The 20,569-nt window shown below is 41.8% G+C and overlaps 4 protein-coding genes across 9 annotated transcripts in view; 2 read left to right on the top strand and 2 right to left on the bottom strand.

Moving 5' to 3' along the window:
- Positions 1 to 644: 644 nt before the first annotated feature.
- MRPL30 (mitochondrial ribosomal protein L30) lies at positions 645 to 5,286 on the bottom strand. The gene is made up of 5 exons (XM_079974615.1): positions 5,162 to 5,286; positions 4,442 to 4,525; positions 3,030 to 3,176; positions 925 to 998; positions 645 to 824 (listed from the first exon to the last, which is right to left on the bottom strand). The coding sequence occupies exons 1-5, from the start codon at positions 5,213 to 5,215 to the stop codon at positions 689 to 691; spliced, it is 495 nt and encodes a 164-aa protein (XP_079830741.1). The 5' UTR covers positions 5,216 to 5,286; the 3' UTR covers positions 645 to 688.
- Positions 5,287 to 5,373: 87 nt separating this feature from the next.
- Positions 5,374 to 12,821, top strand: MITD1 (microtubule interacting and trafficking domain containing 1). Of its 2 annotated transcripts, XM_079974612.1 has the most exons (7): positions 5,374 to 5,705; positions 7,689 to 7,790; positions 7,912 to 8,048; positions 8,129 to 8,215; positions 9,461 to 9,576; positions 10,442 to 10,502; positions 10,589 to 12,821. In XM_079974612.1, the coding sequence occupies exons 1-7, from the start codon at positions 5,585 to 5,587 to the stop codon at positions 10,682 to 10,684; spliced, it is 720 nt and encodes a 239-aa protein (XP_079830738.1). In that variant the 5' UTR covers positions 5,374 to 5,584; the 3' UTR covers positions 10,685 to 12,821. The 2 variants fall into 2 exon arrangements, with proteins under 2 accessions (XP_079830738.1, XP_079830739.1); XM_079974613.1 differs by lacking the exon at positions 8,129 to 8,215.
- LIPT1 (lipoyltransferase 1) lies at positions 12,748 to 15,338 on the bottom strand. The gene is made up of 2 exons (XM_079974611.1): positions 15,015 to 15,338; positions 12,748 to 14,277 (listed from the first exon to the last, which is right to left on the bottom strand). The coding sequence occupies exon 2, from the start codon at positions 14,041 to 14,043 to the stop codon at positions 12,928 to 12,930; it is 1,116 nt and encodes a 371-aa protein (XP_079830737.1). The 5' UTR covers positions 14,044 to 14,277; positions 15,015 to 15,338; the 3' UTR covers positions 12,748 to 12,927.
- Positions 15,339 to 18,303: 2,965 nt separating this feature from the next.
- The window catches only part of TSGA10 (testis specific 10), a 39,475-nt gene continuing 37,209 nt past the window's right edge, over positions 18,304 to 20,569 (top strand). For 3 of the 5 annotated variants that reach the window (XM_079972575.1, XM_079972574.1, XM_079972576.1), the window contains exon 1: positions 18,422 to 18,778. In XM_079972575.1, coding sequence (XP_079828701.1) covers positions 18,719 to 18,778 — 60 coding nt within the window. In that variant the 5' untranslated portion in view covers positions 18,422 to 18,718. Of the gene's footprint in view, positions 18,779 to 20,569 lie in introns of all 5 variants that reach the window. The other 2 variants (XR_013837853.1, XM_079972573.1) reach the window with 2 other exon arrangements.

Here is a 20,569-nt window from a genome sequence, read left to right as displayed (position 1 = left end):
TTAGACAAACTGTTACAGGAAACCAAGTTTCTTCAGGAGTTTATAAAGAATTCCTCATTGAAAATAAAAATGAAGAGTGTTTGTCCATGCATTGAGTTTCTCCTACAGTATACTGCTGGATAGTACTGGGTTGGTTTAGTGTACACTTTCTATTAAACATAGAATAATGAGTTGGTCATGCTTTAGGCTACAATCCAAGTCCCCTTTATGTTCAGAGCTTGGTAGTGGGACAACCATCATGCTCTGCTGCCGCTTGCCTGGGGTTCAGCTTGGCTGGCGTCCCAGTGAGGTGCATCTAAAATGAGAATCCCAAAAAGAAACAAAGCAGAAGCAAAAAAAAAGGGGGGGGGGAGGCAAGAAAGGATCTTATTAACCCTACAAATTTCAGACTCTATTGGTGGTTCTTCAGGAAGTTCCTTAGCAGACAAGTCATTGTGGAAAAGTGATTGCTGGTGGTAGAAATGTTTGAGACCTACTATGGTGCTTCCAATAGGCAAACAGTGGAAAAAGGAATTACATACACATACAGTCACGCTTGATGAAATGCTTGTATAATCAGCATTAGTACTAGCCACGTTTGATTAATCAGTCAAATAAAGCCTTGACACAGTACAAGGGATAGGTAGATGAGCTCCCCAATCAAATTTCAGTTTAAAATTACATTTATTGTACAGAATGCCACTACACATTACAAAGCATCAATCTCTTTCTGTTCTGGTTCTTTTAGACGACGACGAATTATTAGTTCACCTGCACAGTTAATAAAGGTGTCAGACATTTCTTCTTCAGATGGAATTCCATGGGGTAGCTTTAATGGTTTTATGCTATAGGAGCGGAGAAGGAAGCAGGAGAAGAGACAAAATACATTAGTGCTGTTCTACAAAAGCCATTTTAAAATGCTTTTGTCAAGAAGAGTTAACTAACCTTATTAGATGTTTAATCACTTTCAGTTTTTCATTCACAGAAGGGATGTTTTTATGCACTCTTAGCTCATATCTCTGTAGATAAGCAGATTTTATAGAAAAGTTCAGTTTCAAACACATGATTGCATACACACACAGCTTGCAGTAGTAGTTGCAGTGAGTGTGCTATTCTTAAAATATAACTATGACAATCCTGCATTACTTCAGGGGTAGCCAATGTGATACCCTGCAGATCTAGTTGGACTCCAGTTTCCATCAGCTCCAGCAAGACTAGCCAGAGGTCATGGATAACAGGTGTTATCCTTGATAACAACATCTGGTTAGCATTACATTGGCTGTTATTGCATTACTTGGTGATTTATATTATTCACATATATTGTCCTTCATTCTGTGAGAGCCTAAACAGGTGAATTCATCCATGAAGATTTAATAAAAATACAGAAGGTGGTATCCAATGTTAGCAATACTCAAGACTAGGAGAACTGAAAGAAATACACAAGTCCACTGATTTCAAAGGGTCTACCCTGAGTATCACTAATACTGGATAGCACCCTATGCCAATGAAAGGTATAGTTTAAGAACCAAAGATTAATACAAGGGGAAATATCAATGTTATACTTCATCTCTTCTTGTCATCCTCTAATAAAATTAATAGTTCAGGGGGAAATACATATAATTCATTCCTTTTTAGCTCACACATAATTTAGTACAGGATCATTTCTGCTAAAGTTCATGGAACACTGTATATGCGCTATCATATTTAGAATGTCAAAATTGTGATAAATAGCAACCACTTAGATAAAGGGGTGAACTAAGATGAATTAACTGACTGCTAAAAATTCTGATTGGATATCTACACACCTCAGCAAGAGAGAACCACACTCAAAATCAGGCTTTCATGTGTAGATTACTTAATCAGGGACACCACTTGCCAACTGCTGCTGCTTATATGCACTGAGGTAAGACATTCAGATGCAAAGCATCTACTTGTCTTGCATGGCAGAATGTGAATGTATGTTCCCACATGCTCTCAGGCAACTGGTTGCACAACAAAATATACCTAGTATGGCTTTGAAACTGCTTTTTCATGGATATCTAACAAATGATTTACAAGAACAGGATAATGATCTACGCAGACATGAAATGCCTCAGATGGGTTTTTGGAAAGTTGCTAGGCAACCTCCACCCCACTCTCCCAGGTAGTTCCAGCTGCCCACCCCCCCACCCAAAGATAAACAGAAGCTGCTATGAGTGTACTTCTGGGCTCCCCTCTCCTCAATGTAGAAGACTGCACTGCTGCAGCATGTCAGAGCAGGCATTAGGGAGCCATTGGTGAGAGTTCCTATCTCATTCTGCTCTGCTCAGGAAAGTGTGGCTGGCGCCTTTGTTAGATACTGAATATAAACTTAATATAAAGGCAACAGATATCAAACCCATTTTTAACGATTTACCGTTAACTAATCTGGGATGCGGGTGGCGCTGTGGGTTAAACCACAGAGCCTAGGACTTGCCGATCAGAAGGTTGGGGGTTCGAATCCCCGCGACAGGGTGAGCTCCCGTCGCTCGGTCCCTGCTCCTGCCAACCCAGCAATTCGAAAGCACGTCAAAGTGCAAGTAGATAAATATGTACCGCTCCGGCGGGAAGGTAAATGGCATTTCCGTGCGCTGCTCTAGTTTGCCAGAAGTGGCTTAGTCATACTGGCCACATGACCCAGAAGCTGTACACCGGCTCCCTCGGCCAATAAAGCGAGATGAGCGCGGTAACCCCAGAGTCAGTCACGACTGGACCTAATGGTCAGGGGTCCCTTTACCTTTACCTTTAATGTGGATCTTCTACAAGAAACTGCAAAGGGATTCGGCAGATCATTGAATTTAATAACTTGCCCTTGCCCTGAGCTGAAGTTGTTCTACTCTTGATCTCTGAAAGACTGCAAACCTGTGTACATTTACCAAGGAGCAAGTCTAATCTAATATACTGGGACTTATATCTGAATAAACATGTGTAGGACTGGGCTGTATGTTTTAATGCCAGAGAGAGATAATTATTTACTGGGCTTTCCCCCTATGCAACAGAGCAGCCCCGCAAAATGCTAATGTATTTTATACTTTTTCCAATCCAAGAGATTTGATGATCTCTTTTTCCCAATAAGGACGCCTTCTTCCACTTCTGACTCTGGTCACAAGGTGCAGTTTATGGGGCTGTTGTGGATCACCCCCATATTTTTCATGATCACCAGGCCGCGGCTGAAATACCTAAAATAAATTCAGCAAAAGCAGGCTTCAGTAATACAGTTATCATATATCAGTAGTTGTAAAAAGGTAATTTGTAGCAAAGTAGTTGAAGATAGCAGAGGAATAAGTCTGTATCAATACTTTTTTTTAACAAAATGATACTGTACTAAAATATGTGTGTACTAAAAAGGAAGGAATTATACTATTTGTATTTTTTCCTGAACCATTTATTTTTTATTAGAGGATGACAAGAAGAGATGAAGCATAATATTGGTATTTTCCCCTCTATTAATTTTTGGTTCTTAAACTATACCTTTCATTGGTATATGGTGCTATCCAATATTAGTGATACTCAGAGTAGACCCTCTGAAATCAATGGACTTGCGTATTTATTTCAGTGCTCCTATTCTGAGTATCACTAACATTGGATACTCCTTCATTGCAGGTTTCTAAAGAGAGGTTGGATGGCCATTTGCCAGCGATTCTTCAGCTCTGATTCCTGCACTGCACAGAGTTGGATTGGATGATCTTTGGGATCTCTTCCAACTCTACAATTCTGTGATTCTATGTGTAGCGCATTTACATTTAAATTCTATGTACTGTACACTTACCTGGGGGTTAAGTCCCACTGAATATAATGAAACTTACTTCTGAGTAACATGCATATAAATGAATTGTAAACAGTAGAACAGGGACCTGAAGATTTTTTTTACAAGAGAGTTTGATATGTGAATATATGTGGTAAGGCAGACATACTGGTCAATGATTCTTGGAATATCTCATATAATATTTGTAGGACATTTTACAATTTAGCTTTGAGATGCTTCCTCCCAAAAGGTATGAGATGCTAACTATCTGTAGCTCCACTGTACAGTGGTACCTCGGTTTACCAACTTCATCTGTTCTGGAAGTCCGTTCTTAAACCAAAACCATTCTTAAACCAAGGCGCGCTTTCCCTAATGAGACCTCCCGCCACCGGTGCCCTTCCACCATTTGGATTCCGATCTTAGACTGAGGTAAAGTTCGCAAACCAGGACACTACCTCCAGTTTTCCGGAGTTTGTAAACCAAATCGTTCGTAAACAGGACTATTCTTAAACCGAGGTACCACTGTATTGTTTACTTTTCTCTCTTCTTATCCTTTCGCTTATTCTATTTGTCCTTTTTCAAGGTCTGTAACTGCCTTCTCTACTTAAGTAACAAAATGAAAAAAGACATATTTTACGAAAATAAATAAACAAAAGAAAATGAAATATTAATTCCGCACCCCCACAACACAAAGCTTACCGATTCGGGAATTCTTGACCTTGTAAATTTCTGCCTGATCCACACCCTCCAGGTGATTGGTTCCACTTTGTATTTTGCAAGGCTCTGGAGCAGGAAGGAAAGACAATTCTTTATTGCATAGGCTAACTACAAGTTATAATCTACTACCGGTAATTCCTTTATCATTTTTTGGTTCTTCAAGTGCACTTCCAATACTAACCCTAACAGCAAGCAAATCCACAATTACTGACATTATTATTAGACGCTAGTATGACATTTTTTTGTTTCTTGTTTGCTTTTTTTAAAAAGTCTCGTTATCAAACAATTTTTTTTTCTTACAATGCAATATGACGAAGAAGCCCAGATCGGGGGAGGGGGGCTAAATGGTGGCCGCCAACACCAAGGAATACGGAAAACCTGAAGCATTCATAGAATCATAGAACTGGAAGGGATCTCGGAGTTCAGCAACCTTTTTCAGCCATGGGTCGGTCCACTGTCCCTCAGACCATGCGGTGAGCCGGACTATATTTTTGGGGGGGCGGATGAACGAATTCCTATACCCCACAAATAACCCAGAGATGCATTTTAAATAAAAGGACACATTCTACTCTTAGGTTGCCTACCCATGTTCTAGCCCAACCGCCTGCAATGCAGGAATCTTCACTAAATCAAAGTGCGGTTATCGACGCGCAGGACAGCACACTGGGCTTCCTCCCTCCCCACTTTCCCCGCGTCCCTCACCTGCCAGGCAGCAAAAGGGCTGCCGCCCGCAACTCTGCCCAACAACGCCGCCATGTTCAAACCCTCACTCCCCTAGCGTTCTAAGCGAGGCAAGGACGTCGCTCGGCTCGACCAATCACCGTCAGCGCCGCCTCCTCCTCCTCCTCCTCTCTAGGAAGCGGATGCGTCCGAAGGGAAAGGAAAGTCTAGGAAGATCATGTCTCTATGGGCGCGCTCTTCCGCCCGCTCGGCTGCCTGCCTTTCGGTTTCCAGTTCTCAGGAATCACGTGACAGGCGGCAGGCGTGGAATCCTGCTAGTTGCAGGTTTGCTTGGGTCGCCTTGGGGACTGGTGACTCCCGGAGGCTTGCCCCTCTCCCCCCCCCCGCACGAAGGCGAATCGCCCTGTTAAGCGAGGAACCCGACGCCGCGCTTTCCCAGCGGCCATGGAAGACCCGGCGGTGCTGGTGCTGAAGCGGGCGGTGGAGCTGGACTCGGCTTCTCGCTTCCAGGAGTCCCTTGTTTGCTATCAGGAAGGGATTGACCTCCTGATGCGGGTCCTCAAAGGTGAGGCTTTTTCCTCCTCCCCGTCGCTCCCTGCAGGTGGATTTCCCTGTTAGGTGCGGCCTGAAGGCAGAGGAGCGCGGCAAAGTCCTGGGTGCGCTTGGAGCAAGTCCCTTGGGAACCTGTGTGACTTCCGAGGAGATGCGAATAGGATCGTGGAGCCCTTTATCTGTTTGAATAAAGTCATCCTGCGGTGTTTGTCAATGAGTATCTGAAGAAGTCTTCATGCACACGAAAGCTCATACCAGTAACTAACTTAGTTGGTCTCTTAAGGTGCTACTGGAAGGTATTTTTTTTATTTTGTTTTGTTTAGGAACACCTTGTTTATGAAATAATATGTAGATTTCTAATTTTTAAAAATACTTATTATCAGGTTTATATACCGCCCTATACCCGCAGGTCTTATTTCTGATTTTATTTTTCATTTATACTTTTCAAATTTATACATTTCACTAATTTTACAATCATTTTGACATTTCAAAACTTGACTTCCTTCCCCCTCTTTCTGGGTTCCTTAATTTGTTTTTAATATCTTCTGCATAGCCAAATTAACTTAATTTACTCATTCATCTTCTTTACATATATACTCTTATAAATTGCAGGTTGTTACAATAATCCTTCCAATGTTTTTATCTGTTTATAATTTATCTATAAATATTCAATAAACCATTTCCATTCTTTTATAAAAGATTTGTTATCTTGATTCCTTATTCTTCCGGTAAGTTTCACCATTTCTGCATATTCCATAAGTTTTTGTATTCATTCTTCTATACCTGCAGGTTTAGGGCGGTTACAGGAAAGCTTTTAATGTTTAATGGGTTATTGTATTGTTGGAAGCCGACCAGAGTGGCTGGGGAAACCCAGCCAGATGGGCGGGGTATAAATAATAATAAAATTATTATTATTGTTATTATTAAAACCACAATATAAAAACACAAAATACATAATCAAAATAAAAACAACCCAATAACCCACATCCTCCCCAACACATTTTAAAATGGCATTGGATGCCAATCAGCCAAAGGCCTGGTTAAAGAGGGACAAGGAGCCACTGCCGAAAAGGCCCATTCTCGTGTTGCCACCCTCCAGACCTCTTGTGGAGGAGACACACAAAATAGGGCTTCAGATGATCTCAGAGTCTGGGTAGGTTCATCTGAAAAGAGGTGGTCCTTGAGGTATTGTGGTCCTGAGCCATTTAAGGCTTTATAGGTCAAAACCTGCACTTTGAATTGGGCCCGGTAGATTATGCTACCTTAAAGGTAAAGGGACCCCTGACCTTTAGGTCTGGTCATAACCGACTCGGGTTGCGGCGCTCATCTCGCTTTATTGGCCGAGGGAGCTGGTGTGCAGCTTCCAGGTCATGTGGCCAGCATGACTAAGCTGCTTCTGGCGAACCAGAGCTGCATATGGAAACGTTGTTTACCTTCCCGCCAGAGCAGTTCCTATTTATCTACTTACACTTGTGCTTTCGAACTGCTAGGTTGGCAGAAGCAGGGACCGAGCAACGGACGCTCACCCAGTCGCAGGGATTCGAACTGCTGACTACCTGATCGGCAAGTCCTAGGCTCTGTGGTTTAACCCACAGTGCCACCTGCGTCCCTTTGCTACCTTAGATGCTACAATAAGCCTTAACTGCCCAGTAGGTTATTATGGCATACATATCCTCCACAAAATTATATAATCCTTAAGGGAATTCAAAGGTATTCATAACCCTTTAGTCCATGGTCCTTTAGAAGGGTGAAGAAAATGATCAGGGGCCTGGAAACCAAGCCTTATGAAGAATGGTTGAGGGAAATGTGTATGTTTAATCTGGGAAAGAGAAGATAATGATGGCCATCTTCAAAAATCTAAAGGGCTTGTCATGAGAGTTGGGTACTGGTCAGTTCCCCTGTTATGTGCATGCAGGTCTAAAATTTAAAGTGAAAGGAAGGGAGTTGATGAACTATTTTTTTCATTGTCTTTCTGCATCTTGTATTCTGTTTTCAGCAACAAAAGATCAGAAGAAAAAGGCTCATTACAGAGACAAAATAACAAGTTATATGGACAGGGCAGAAGAGATTAAGAAATATATTGAGAAAGAGAAAGAAGGTATGAAGCTGTAATGTAAGTTTCATTATTATGCCTGAGGAATTATATATTGTATTTTTTTTTTCATTCAAAGATGCCATACTGCATTTTTTTTCAAAGTGAAAAGTTTTCTTCTTTTTAGATGGAAAATACCACAAACAAATTAAAATAGAAGAAAATTCAAAAGGTTTCAGCTATGAAAAGCTGTTCCAAGAATATCTTAATGAAACTGTTACAGAGGTTTGGGTTGAGGACCCTTACATTAGGCAAGTCCATCAGGTAAGACATGGTTGATTTATACACTCAAAACGATTTCTTCTTTTCCATCTAAAAAATTAATCTTATTTACTTATTTACAGTTGTACAACTTCTTAAGATTCTGTGAAATGCTTGTTAAAGGACCATGCAAAGTGAAAACTATACATCTTCTTACTTCTCATGATGAAGTAAGTATTTTACCCTGACTGCAGTCCACTTACTTGGATTGTGTCCCAAGGAATTCAGTGATACTTGCTTCTGAGTAGATGATGATGATGATAATGATGATGATAATGATAATAACAGCAACAGCTAGACCACCAGCTCTCCAAACATTCTTAAATATGATATGCATAGGGTTGCAGTGTTGTTCCATATAAAATGGTACTTACTGAAGTTAAGCAGTTACTGTAATTGCCATGGCAAAAGAAAAAAATGGATTTGCTTTCGTCAATGAATTTTTCAGTTAACATTTTGCTAACAGTAATAATATATTCTGGATTCAGAATGGGTCTGAAATTAATATGCTATCTTTTTTCTTTCTGAGGATACCGGTCTATTTCTGACAGATATCTTCAACAACTCAGTAGTGAGGGAAACAAGATGGAAAAGATTGCTATATTTTGCACCTAAAAGTACACACTTTTTGTACTGGAGAGATTGTCTTAGGGTAAGGCTTAGGGTAAACACATTTCCTGTGTTTACTAACAATAGGGAAATAAGAGGTTTTTATTAATTAGAAGAGAATGTTAATTAGAAGAAAATTATGTTGTGAACCGCCCTGAGAGCTGTGGATGAAGAGCGGTATACAAATTTAAATAATAGTAATTAAATTTAGGTAATTATAGTTATAATAAAGGAAACTGCTGTATACTGAACTAGACGATAGCTTGATACTGTCTATTGATTAGCCAGACTCTCAAATGTTTCAAGTGGTTTCTCAGCCTTCCTGGAGATGTGAAAAATTGAACCTGGGATGGTATTCATGCAAAACATGTTGTTTACAACAGGGTGGTTCTCCTTTCAAGCCATCAGTGTGCTACAAATGACATAATTTAACTGTGTTTGGAGAGCTGGTAGTCTAGTTTTTTAATAATGTGTGAATCATCTTTTATGGACTTCATCGCAAGTCTTAGTTTGAATCCATAGTTAGAAGTGTGTGTAGGTGGGGCTTGGTTTGGTGTGTGGTGTTTTCATCTTTTGTCCTATGACATCTAGCCTCTTAACTTTTACTTATTCCATCTACCAAACAAACATTCCATTTCATAAGATACCTTGCAGGAATTATGTTTAACATTAAATTTGAGTATCTGCATTGGTAAAAGTGAAAATATTGAAGGGGCTTATTCATTCTGAGAAATACGACCAATATGAATTTACAGTATGTCGGCCATTATCTTTATTTGATTTTTAAAGCAAACAAATCTTTACAGGGCAATGAAAAGAGTCAACAGATGACTATCTTAGAAGAGATACAACAATCCCTGAAAGATTTTGGCGTTACTCTGGATGTATCATATTCTCCGTCAATACACGATCGAGAAATTAGGTTGGTGACGTGAATAAAATGTTCCACATTGATTGTCTAAGATACAGGTGGTGATAATCAACTAAATCATAATGATAGTATATCCATTGAAATCAATTGATAACATTTATTCCAGCAGCTCAACCCTGAGAATGACTAACACTGGCTATCACCCATATAATTGATTACTAAGACTGTTAACCTAATTCCACTTACCTGGAAGTAAGCCCCACTGAATCCAGTGGGGTTTACATTTGAGTAAACATGGTTGGAATTCCAGCCTAAGTTTATCTTCAAACCTTAGAGTTGTCAGTTCAGGTTCTGGAAACTTGTTAACTTTTAAGAGTAATTAGCAGTGGTGTCTCCTGCCAACTGTTCAAATTGCCACTTGTCCCCCTGCCTGCCTGCTGTTGAACAAAAATGACTACAGCAAGTCAAATGATGGGAAGAGCAGTCAAAATATTTACATGTACACCCATGGTTAATATATATTTAACATGCAACTGTTCGTTTCAACTTTGCATGCCATGGAGAGGCAAAGATGGCCTACTTCATATGTTCTCCACCCCCACCCCCCTTAGGCTTCTATTGGAGTGTCTGTGAAATGGTATTTGTATGGGAAAGGGCTGACACTTGCATCACTCCTCCATGTTGCAAATTAAGAGCATGCCCTGCTATGAACATTGTTGTTAACTCAATTGGAACAACTTGAAAGTTGCAGAGATTGAAATTGCCAACTATCATCTGTTCTTTGCTCATTGTGCTCCCTGAGCTTTTTACATATTAAGAGTGCAGTGAAATTATTTTCTTTCTCTTGTTAACCTTACATATGTCTAGTTTCTATATTTTTGAGGAAGCACTTCTCTTTTTTGCATTTAACACACAGATTCAACAATGGATGGATGATTAAAATTGGAAGAGGCCTTGATTATTTTAAGAAACCACAGGTGGGAACCGAATAGAAAAATATAAATTTTAAAATAAATTTGAATTGCTGAATGGCTTAATTAGTAGAATAATTTGTTTTCCACAGGGTCGTTTTTGCCTTGGATACTGCGATTTTGATTTGAGACCATGTCATGAAACTACAGTGGACATCTTTCACACTAAACATACAAAGAAAACATGACCCTAAGTTCCCAAACCAACCAGTCTCACTGGTGTGTTTGTTTTTTTGAGCAAGAGCTACTTTATTCCACCACATCCACTATGCATTTTTGTAAAGTAAACTGATTGTATTTTTTTTTAATTTTAGAAAATCTGCACATCAGCCTGATAGCTTATCTAAACAAAATGACATGTTTACCCCAGAGTAATGAACTGTCAGTGAAGACCACAATTCTGATTTGCTTCCTTGTGCTGGGCTATCAGATTTGCTTCCCATACCATGTGGAAGGATCCTCTAAAAAGCCTCTGAAGTAAAACATTTGACTACTGCATTTGTCTCTTAACAGCTACAATTCAGAAAAACCTGATTGGTGCATAGGAAAGAATTGTGCATATAGCTGGAAGATTTATAGAAGTTTTCCCTACAGCCATTTGCACTGCATATAGATTTAAATTTTAAAGTGAGAAGTTGGTTGCTTCTTCACCATGTGGTAGAAGTGTCAAAGAAACCCTCTGACAGCATTTTCCTCTTATTTTCACTGGGCTGGATTCAGACTAAATTAGTTTTCGTTTAGTCCCATACATAGCCATAGGACAAGTTAATCATGACTAACTTAAACTTGGCTAATTTCAGTTAAACTAAAGATGTAACTAGCTTAGTCTGGATACACCCCATATTAACCTCAGGGACCACTCACAAGTTAAACAGGGATGCTTATGTTTCCCAAGCTGTATTTCAAGAATCACTGAACTAAGCAAGTAGCAAAAATCTTCCAAACTCAGAAATTATAGGCATCTTAATTGTGTGAAAAAGCAGCTAACTTCCTTAGGGATCAAAACTGGTAAGATGCTACAGCTATGTATAATAAAGCTGTCCACTTAATATGCTCAAGGAATTTGGAACCGTACAGGGAGCTTTTGCCTTATATGCCAATTTACTGAATAAACAATTCCGGGGGGGGGGGGAGTTATGCAGCTTCTGTCACAACAACAAGCTGATGTCACCACGCAACAATGGAGTTTCCCGTGTTAGGGGAACCCCACACTGGCATAATACGGACGCATACGTTTTTATCTTTCACTATGGATTACTTTTGAGGAGAGGCAGAACTCTTGTAAAGGAAAGCAGCCCAGACAGACACAGGCTTCGACATTCTAGAATCAGCACAGCAAGACTGAGCACTATGCCAACCTGTCAACAATGGGAGAAGGCAAGAACATTCCTGTGAACCTCCATTAAATGGTGGCCTCTTGGTTAATCCCTATGTTCTAGGTCTCTCTTTTAAAGCCACCTCCTAATAAACGGCTAGGAAGTATTTGGTCACCAAAGTCTTAAATACATTTACATTGGCAATTGACTTAAGTAGAAGTTGCTTTCAAGTAAATGGGCTTAGGCTCTCAAGCTAACAATGCCTAGCATGACTCCTCTATTTCACGCACGCCATGTCTTACTAGGACTGGGAATTCAGAAGGCATAAATTGACCTTAAAATTCTTGTCTTGAATGTCTAGGTACATGTTTTTAATGCTATACTATGCTATGTTTGGGACACAGTGGGACGCAGGTGGCGCTGTGGGTTAAAGCCTCAGCGCCTAGGACTTGCCGATCGAAAGGTCGGCGGTTCGAATCCCTGCGGCGGGGTGCGCTCCCGCTGCTCGGTCCCAGCGCCTGCCAACCTAGCAGTTCGAAAGCACCTCCGGGTGCAAGTAGATAAATAGGGACCGCTTACCAGCGGGAAGGTAAACGGCGTTTCCGTGTGCGGCTCTGGCTCGCCAGAGCAGCGATGTCACGCTGGCCACGTGACCCGGAAGTGTCTCCGGACAGCGCTGGCCCCTGGCCTCTTAAGTGAGATGGGCGCACAACCCCAGAGTCTGTCAAGACTGGCCCGTATGGGCAGGGGTACCTTTACCTTTACCTTTTATGCTATGTTTCTTTCTACCAGTATTTTTATTTTGTTTTATACTGTTTGCAAGCCGTTGTGTGATCCATTTGGGCAAGTCTGTAGGATGCTAACTTTAAGAAATAAATATGTAAATTTTAAAAGAGAAGACTTCTAAGGACTGGTGATAACCATTTTAAAAAAACAAAACTGACTTGATTAACAAGTTTGTATTTTTTTTATTTTCTTTATGTTTTAATAAAAAGTGAATTTGTTTACATTCAGCAGTCTATTACTTCACTATTAAATCTCACGTTCAGCCAAGTCCTTAAAACCCTCTGCTAGAATAAGACTGTATTGATAAAGGATTGATTATCAGGAATCGACTACATTAGAGATACTATATTCTCACACAAGAGATTCCACTTGCCGTTTATCTTATAATCTGTGCATGTTCTCATCAAAGCAGCTGCTACTGCAGTGGTTTCCTTTGGACAGAATTTGCTGCCAATAAGATGGCTTTTCAGTTCATCACACATGATTGGTGGCAACCAGAAAGGAGGCACATCAATGTTGCAAGTTTCAATCTTTCCATTTTTTACATCCACATTTATCTTCATTTCAAGGCAAGATTGTTCATCAACTATATTAAAGGATGTGCTAATACTGAACTTTGGTGTTTTGCCATATAGCCAATCCCAGGATTGCAGTTCTTTTGCTTTGTTATTAATTCCAGGGAATTCTGTTTCATCAGCTGGATTTATTTCAACAATATGGTTATCAATTTGGTGGTATGCAGCATATTCTTCTGCAATGGCATCAATGAGCATCTCACAAGTTAAAGTAGGCTCTTCTTCAAAGAGATTTTTCACTAAGGCAGGTACACTTGGCGTGGCATTGCTTTTTATCCCATTGTAAGGACTTTTGAGCACAGTTGATAAAATAAATTTATCAGCACTGCAGAGCAAGGTGCAGTGGTGATAAGCAGCAGTCCTTCCTAATTTTGCAGCCGTTCCTGAGATTTTAAAAATTCCATTTAACAAGAGGTCGTATCTCTCTGTAGCCTCCACATCTAATTGGGGCTGCAGGGCTTTCAATGCTCCAACCACTAGTTTTAAATTTTCCATTCTTTTGTACATCTTCCTATTTGTAAAGAAAGTGAGATTGATGTTGCCAGGATCATGGTAAACTGTTCCTCCCCCACTTTTTCTTCTAGCTAGTTTTATACCATTCTGTCTCATGAATCTGAGGTTACATTCCTGCCAAGGATTCTGATGTCTACCAATCACTACAGTAGAAGAATTTCTCCAAAGGAAAAGAATGTGTCTGTTTTCAAAATTCATATTATCATGGATCCAATCTTCTAAAGCTAAATTCTGATAAACATCCTGGGAAACAGACTGCAGGATCAGTCCTCTTGTTGCACATTTGAAGCCAGCAGCTGGAACTTTGAGGACACAGTGTAACTGGAAGCATTTCCTCAGAGATGACCGGATTATCATGTTTTAGTCTAACAAAACAATCAAAACAGCATAGGGTGATACACGTTTTGCACAGTCCATTTCAAAACCCTTTTAAAATATGTCTGTGTTTCATTGGAAAATCTTTTAAAACAATTCTGTTGAATCAGATTTTTTAAAAGACTTATTTCTCCTTTCTGACAAGTAGATAATAGAGTATTATATAACTGAATAATATGCAGAAATTGCCTATTCCAGTTGTGTTTTATCGACCACCTAAGGAAAAAACACAGAATTCATTGTTTACCCTCAAATAGCTCATATGAGAGGCTATAAAAGATTTGCTAGGGTAATTTGTGGCTTTACGTTAATCATTTTAATCCTTTGAAATACCAAAAAGGGATTATTAGTTATTAGGCCTTAAACTACAAAGGAAACAATACATTTCCTCCCACTCTCATTAATTTCACAACCCAGCAATATATGCCAAACGTGAAGGTCTCAGGGCTGGCGGAAAGCGGATTTTCAGCACTCAACTTTTGATATACCACAGGTTTCCACTCCCTGTATTGGGATAGCACCAAGAATAAAGCGTGCGTGGCAAACGTTTTCAGTTTTGCGCTGCACCACAACCACCCTGGGCAAATTGCAGCAGTTGCTTCTGTGCTCAGAGACTATATTTTTGCAGGTTCTGATGGAGACCAAGGCCAGGCTGTGCACCCGAATAAGCTTTGTTCCATGCTGGCAGACCTGGTAATGGAGATAGAAAAGGCACATTCCGCGACCCACCCGCCCGAATTAAACTGAATGCAACCTTGCTAGGACAAAAAAGCAAACCCCCGTCGGGCTACATGGGGCTCTGCGTATGGGACTGCCGCCCAAAGGCACCGGACCCTCTCAAGGACACCTTGCCCAGCTCCCGCGGGGCGCCATCACGAAGATGGGAAGAGCATGGCAAGAGAAGCCCCTTCCAGCTTCTCCCAGCGCGCCCCGATACCCGTCGCCCTACTTACTGGGGATCAGCTCCCTTTGCCCACGCGGGAAGCGCGTTAAGTAGCCAGGCGGTGGCCATAGATCTAGAAATCAGGAGCAACGCGCGCAGATCTACATAGATCCAAGAAATAGTGAAGAGTCGCACACTGTCTGGATTGGGTTGCTCCCCTTCAAAAAATGCGCGTCTGTTTCTAAAGGAACTTTCGCCACAGCTGGTACCTTTGGGCGGACACTCTGCTGCGCAACAGCTACTCCGAAGTCCTTGATTTCGCCATTTGTTTTCCATTGAGCAACACACATCCTTGTCAGAAGGTCCCGGAAGTTGCCTATACAGTACAGCATTAGAGACTAGGGTTTTTGTCCAAATGTAGTCGCACAAAATTCCTTCCGGGTGCGCACAATAGAACCCGCCCGTGAGTTCCTACCAGGAGTGCTCACTTCTTACCGGCAAAAAAGTGGCATATTTCAAACAGTGAAAATCCGGACAGAAAAGTTGCTTTTGGCACAGTGGTTGAGCTTCTTACTTTTTTGTCCAATATTGCAAATCGCAAAAAAGCTGTTTTGGAGCTATTTTTATGGAGGGACTGCCGACACGGGCTGCCACACGTCCGTACTTTCCCGGACATTTAGATGCATTCCGACCGGACACTGCTACAGAATGCAGTACTGTACTGTATTGCTTTCCGACCACTGTTGTTCGCTCCCTTGCAGCTGTTTCCATGGCAGTTAACGGCATTTTTCTTATTAGCGGGCAGAGGAGCGGGAGTAGATGCTGTGGAAGAGCATGGAAGATCACGGATATTTGCAGAGAAAGGCTGTCATTTGCATCGGCACTGTAATGGTTTTGCCATTCTCTGTTGCCCTGAAGCAGGCAAACCAGCCCAACAACATGAGAATCCGTATCCAAAGATTTGGCTCTTAAGCTCTGTTTTTGTTTATTTTTTTCTGAATATTTTTTTTCTGAATTTTTTTCTGAATAGCAAAGTCTTATACCATAAATATAAATTGGCAAAAGCATTTTAACAAATGTCATTGAACATCCGTTATTTCCAAACCATCATTTTCTTTAACAAACTTTTGAGAACCGACAACATTATTAGAGCTAGCTTCTGAGGGAGTGCCTACATTATTTTGTATCCCTTCTGGTATATTTTTTCCTGTGTTTTGGAAAAAGCCAGTCATAGGTCCTAAACTGATTTCCTCAGTGTTTTGAAATAAATGGTCATTTGCACTTGGAGTTCCAATATTTGTGTCATTCTGTATTACAGATACTGGTGTCTTCGTTTTACCACAACAATTTCCCATGGTGTAGTTACTATGCAGATATCAGAAACAATGCAAAGTCGGTTATGGTGGTCTTCAGGGAGACTGCTGCATAAACCCTATGCAAAAAACCCCAACAAAATACTATTAGAATAACTGAAGAAATTCCATTAACTAACGTGTGATTCCATTAACTAACTATGCATTTTGCTTCTGGAAGTAATATTAAGATGCAGGAAAACCGTGTCCAGCCTCTGCCTCTTCCCTGGTGCCCTCCAGAACTTGGCATCCTGGCGCCTCATGCCACTTGCCTCTATGGGCAAGATGCCTCTGCCTCCAGGATTGAATCCATGTATAAAACATGTTGTTTAGTATATATTTGATATCAGTTCACCGATCCACCTGTAAGATACTATGTCTATAAAATGTTACTTAATTTATAAAAATATTTAAAAGTACAAAACTATGTCCATAGTATTGCTGTTTAATGTGCATTGAAATTACACATTACTGTGCAATGTGACATGAAATGCAGCCTCTATTTGTGAGGTAAATGCCACAGAGCACCTCATTTTTTTATTGTATCTGAGAGCAGTAAGAGCAAACTGTAATTGCTACTAACCTGTCAGAGATAAGCATCAAGAATGCAAGATAACTTGGGGGCATTATGGAAACAGAGTTAATCTATTTTCTCCATTATTTCATGAGCGGATTGCTGGTACTCGAAGCCAATCCCCAATGAGCATGTTCTCTCTAAACTGAGTTATATGTTCATATGAGATACTTTGTGTTGACTAGCAGCAAGGAGAGTCTCCTGGATACAAATTCCCTCTGCTAAAACCTACAGGATGTGAAAAGGCATGAAGCATATTTCTTATCTTCCTTCAGCCAACTGTTTTGCAGAACCCAAGAAGGAACTTTAATGATTTTAAAGTGCTTATTATTTACCAGTAAGTGGGATCCACAACAAAATGTTGCAGGATGGAATTCTCCTCTACAGCTGTCCATCTAACTGGGCGTGCCTTCTGCTGGAACTCTGCTGCCCCTTCCCCTCAGTTTTCTGTTTCCATCCACCTGCCAATATGCTGAGCATGATAGTAAGTCCTCATTAGGCTCAGGGGAGGGGTTGCCACCCTTAAGCTTTTTCTTTTCTTAAAAGTTGTTCTTTTTATGTGTATTTGCAAACCTGTTGGTTACCTAAAGCGTGCTAATACCTCCCTCTTGTTTGTGAGTGGTGCTGTTTTGGCTGCATCAAGAGAGTGGCACTTGGATAAATGAGTCTACTGTTAAGAAAGTCACCTGAACGAAATGTTGCAGTGCTGTATTGGCTGAAAAAACAAAAGTTATAATCATAGAGAAGACTCCCTATTCCAACCCGAGTCTTAATTCACGTGCATTAAAAAAAAAGTGCACCCAAGTTTGCTTTTACAGTACCTTCCTCTTTGTGCATAGGTGCTGCCATTTTGGTTACATTATGACAGGCCCACAGGCAGCCCTAAAGTTCAGAGATAACATATAAACTGATAGTGGCGTCTTTGGAAACCACCCTAAATCTTGCGCTGTCTCTGCGTGTCCTTAATTTCCCTGAAATAATAATTTAAAAAAGAAATACTAAGGGCTAAAGAAAAAATAATAGCAGACATAGGGCACTAGGGCTCGTGCGACATCCCTGCGAGCCCTAGTGGCAGTGCCCAAGAACCTGTCCCCCACCCCACCCCACCCCACCCCACCCCTCCTACGCCCCCGCGATAGAACTGTAGGCGCCTCACGCCCTTCCCATCAACAAGGCGGTCCTCCCCCCCCCCCCGCCCGCGCGAACGCCGCGCGGCGTTTGGGGCGCGAGCAGCGGTTGACGCGGCCGGACGGAGTGCGCCGCGCGCGGGGGCGCCAGATGAAGGGGGCGGGGTCAACAAGAGGAGCGCGCCCCATGCCCGGTTTTGTCTAACAGGTAGCGAGAGAGCCGGAGGGGAGGGGGGAGCGTCGCGGCGCCGTTGCCAAGGAGACGCCGCGAGGGGCCAGGGAGGGACGTTCATTGTGCCAAGCGGGTGGGGGGAGTTAACAAGCGCTCAGGGCGTCCTGAGGAGAATAATCAGAGGGGGTCTCGAGAGAGACGCGGACATTAACTCCCCACCCCCCACCCCGGCAATTATTAGTTATTTTTTTGCTGTGGGGGCGGGCATGACAGCTGCCTGGCTGTCACCCCCCCCCCCCTTCCTCACTAGGTGAACCCGCCCGTCACGCGCCCCACGCCGCGCGGCCGTTGAGGTGAAGCAGGAGGCGGGGGATTGTTGCCTCCCAGGCGTCGTCGCTTACGCTGGCCGCTCATTGGTCCGCCGGGATTGAGAGGGAAAAGGAGGCGAAGGAGCGGGCGAGGCTGAGGCAGCTGAGTGGAGGAGCGACCGAGTGAGAGAGAGAGAGTGGGGGGGAAAGGCAGGAATATTAGCTTAGTTTAGTTGCCGTCATGAGCTCTAGGAAATACCCCGGGCCCGGGCGCAGGAGGAGAAGAGAAATTCTTTCCAAGGTACAGAGAGCGTACATGGTACATGGGCGTAGCCGGGGGGGGGGAGGGGGAGAGAGAGAAAAGCAGCTGCTTCCCCCCCCAAAAAAACATTTTTTTTAAAAAAGTAGAAATTGTAGAAAGATTTTGATAGATTTTTCTCAGCGCTTTGGGGCGTGGGGTCAAAAGAAAGTAATTTAAAAACCGAGCTCCGTCGGTTGGAGAGCATGGCGCTGATCATGCCAAAGTTTCATGGGTTCGATCCCTGTATGGGACTGGGCAGCCGCCTATTCCTGCATTGGAGGTGGGTGGACCCTCAGAGGGACCCTTCCAACTCTGCAACTCCCATAATCATACCATACATTTCATTATGGAAGCTGCTAGGCAGAGCCGGACGGATGATGAGGGCAGGTGGGTTGTCCTGCCCCAACGCCAACATAAATCATGGCTACGCCCATGGCCACCAAGGAAATAGGAAGACACCCCAGTTGCATGCCAGGCAGGCTGCAGAGAAATGAGGTTTTATGTAGGTGTGCTCACGTGGCTAAGTCTGAGCAGTTGTGTTTGCTTGAAGGAGGTGGTGGTGTCTTTTACTTGTAAGCATGGGTAGCTGCAATCCTGAAAAACCCACACTGTGGAATAGATGGGTTTTCAGCTGTCCACTGCACACCCGCAAAAAAGGTTGCAGAGTAGAATGAAAGAAAATCCACAAGCCCAGTATGTCCCTAGTATTATCTATGGGAAATACATCAGCCATTTCCTCTCCTTCCCTTAGGGTTATTTCTAAAGTTATATTTTAAATATATAAAATAAAAGTTTAAGAAGTTTCTGGTGTAGCAGCTACCCCTGAGTGTGCCTAGCCGTTAAGTCCTCAACCAAAACAAACTCTACTGTCATGGCGACCGATAGCCTTACATGGTGTCAAGTAGGCATGGCTTGACACCTCCAGGTGCCTTTTTGCTTTTGCACAGAATTAATCCAGAGTCAGTTTCATTCAGCAAACCTACTAAGCACGTAACTGTGATCGCAAATACAAGGGGGAGAATTCCAGTTTATTTTAGAAAGCAGATGCTTCCTTCTCTTAACACTAAATCATCTAGCTCAGTAAACATATAATCATGGAGAGCATATATAAGTGATAGATGCTTATCTTGTATTTTTAAAATATTCCTTTAAACACAAAATTTACTGAAATTCTAGCATTGCTTTTTCAAAGTCATTATCAGACTTTTATGTTTTACTAGAAAAATCAGTGTGAATAAGCTTTGAGTTCTGTGATTTTGTTTTAAAGTTAATATAAAAAGGGGAGTGTATGAGATTGGGATTCAGCACTATTTGCTGAGGCTTTTGCCTGCATTTGTGTGTCATAATATCCTCCATGTGACAGCCCTTTAGATTTGATATCTTCAAATATCTAAAGGCTATCAGAGGATGGAGCAAGCTTGTTTTCTCCTGCTCTGGAGGCTAGGACCTGAACCAATGAATTCAAGTTACAAGAAGAGATTCCAACTAAACATCAGGAAGAACTTCCAGGCAGTAAAAGCTCTTCAACAGTGGAATGGACTCCCTTAGGAGCTTGGGAACTCTCCTTCACTGGAGGTTTTTAAGCAGAGGTTGAATGACTATCAGTCATGTATGATCTAGTTGAGATTCCAGCATTGCAGGGGGTTGGACTAGATGACTCCTGGGGACCCTTTCAACTCTACCTATGATTCTAAAGAGGATTCTATATAAGGCTTCTCTCCTACTGAAAATGTTGATGCTTGCTATTCTCGTGGTAGAAATAGATTAAAAATAAAAGAACCTTGTGAACAT

The sequence above is a fragment of the Podarcis cretensis genome (assembly GCF_951804945.1).
Source record: "Podarcis cretensis genome assembly, chromosome: 4".
Lineage (NCBI taxonomy): Eukaryota > Metazoa > Chordata > Lepidosauria > Squamata > Lacertidae > Podarcis > Podarcis cretensis.
The sequence above is the reverse complement of the archived record's forward strand: the minus strand, read 5'-3'. Positions and strand labels throughout refer to the sequence as shown.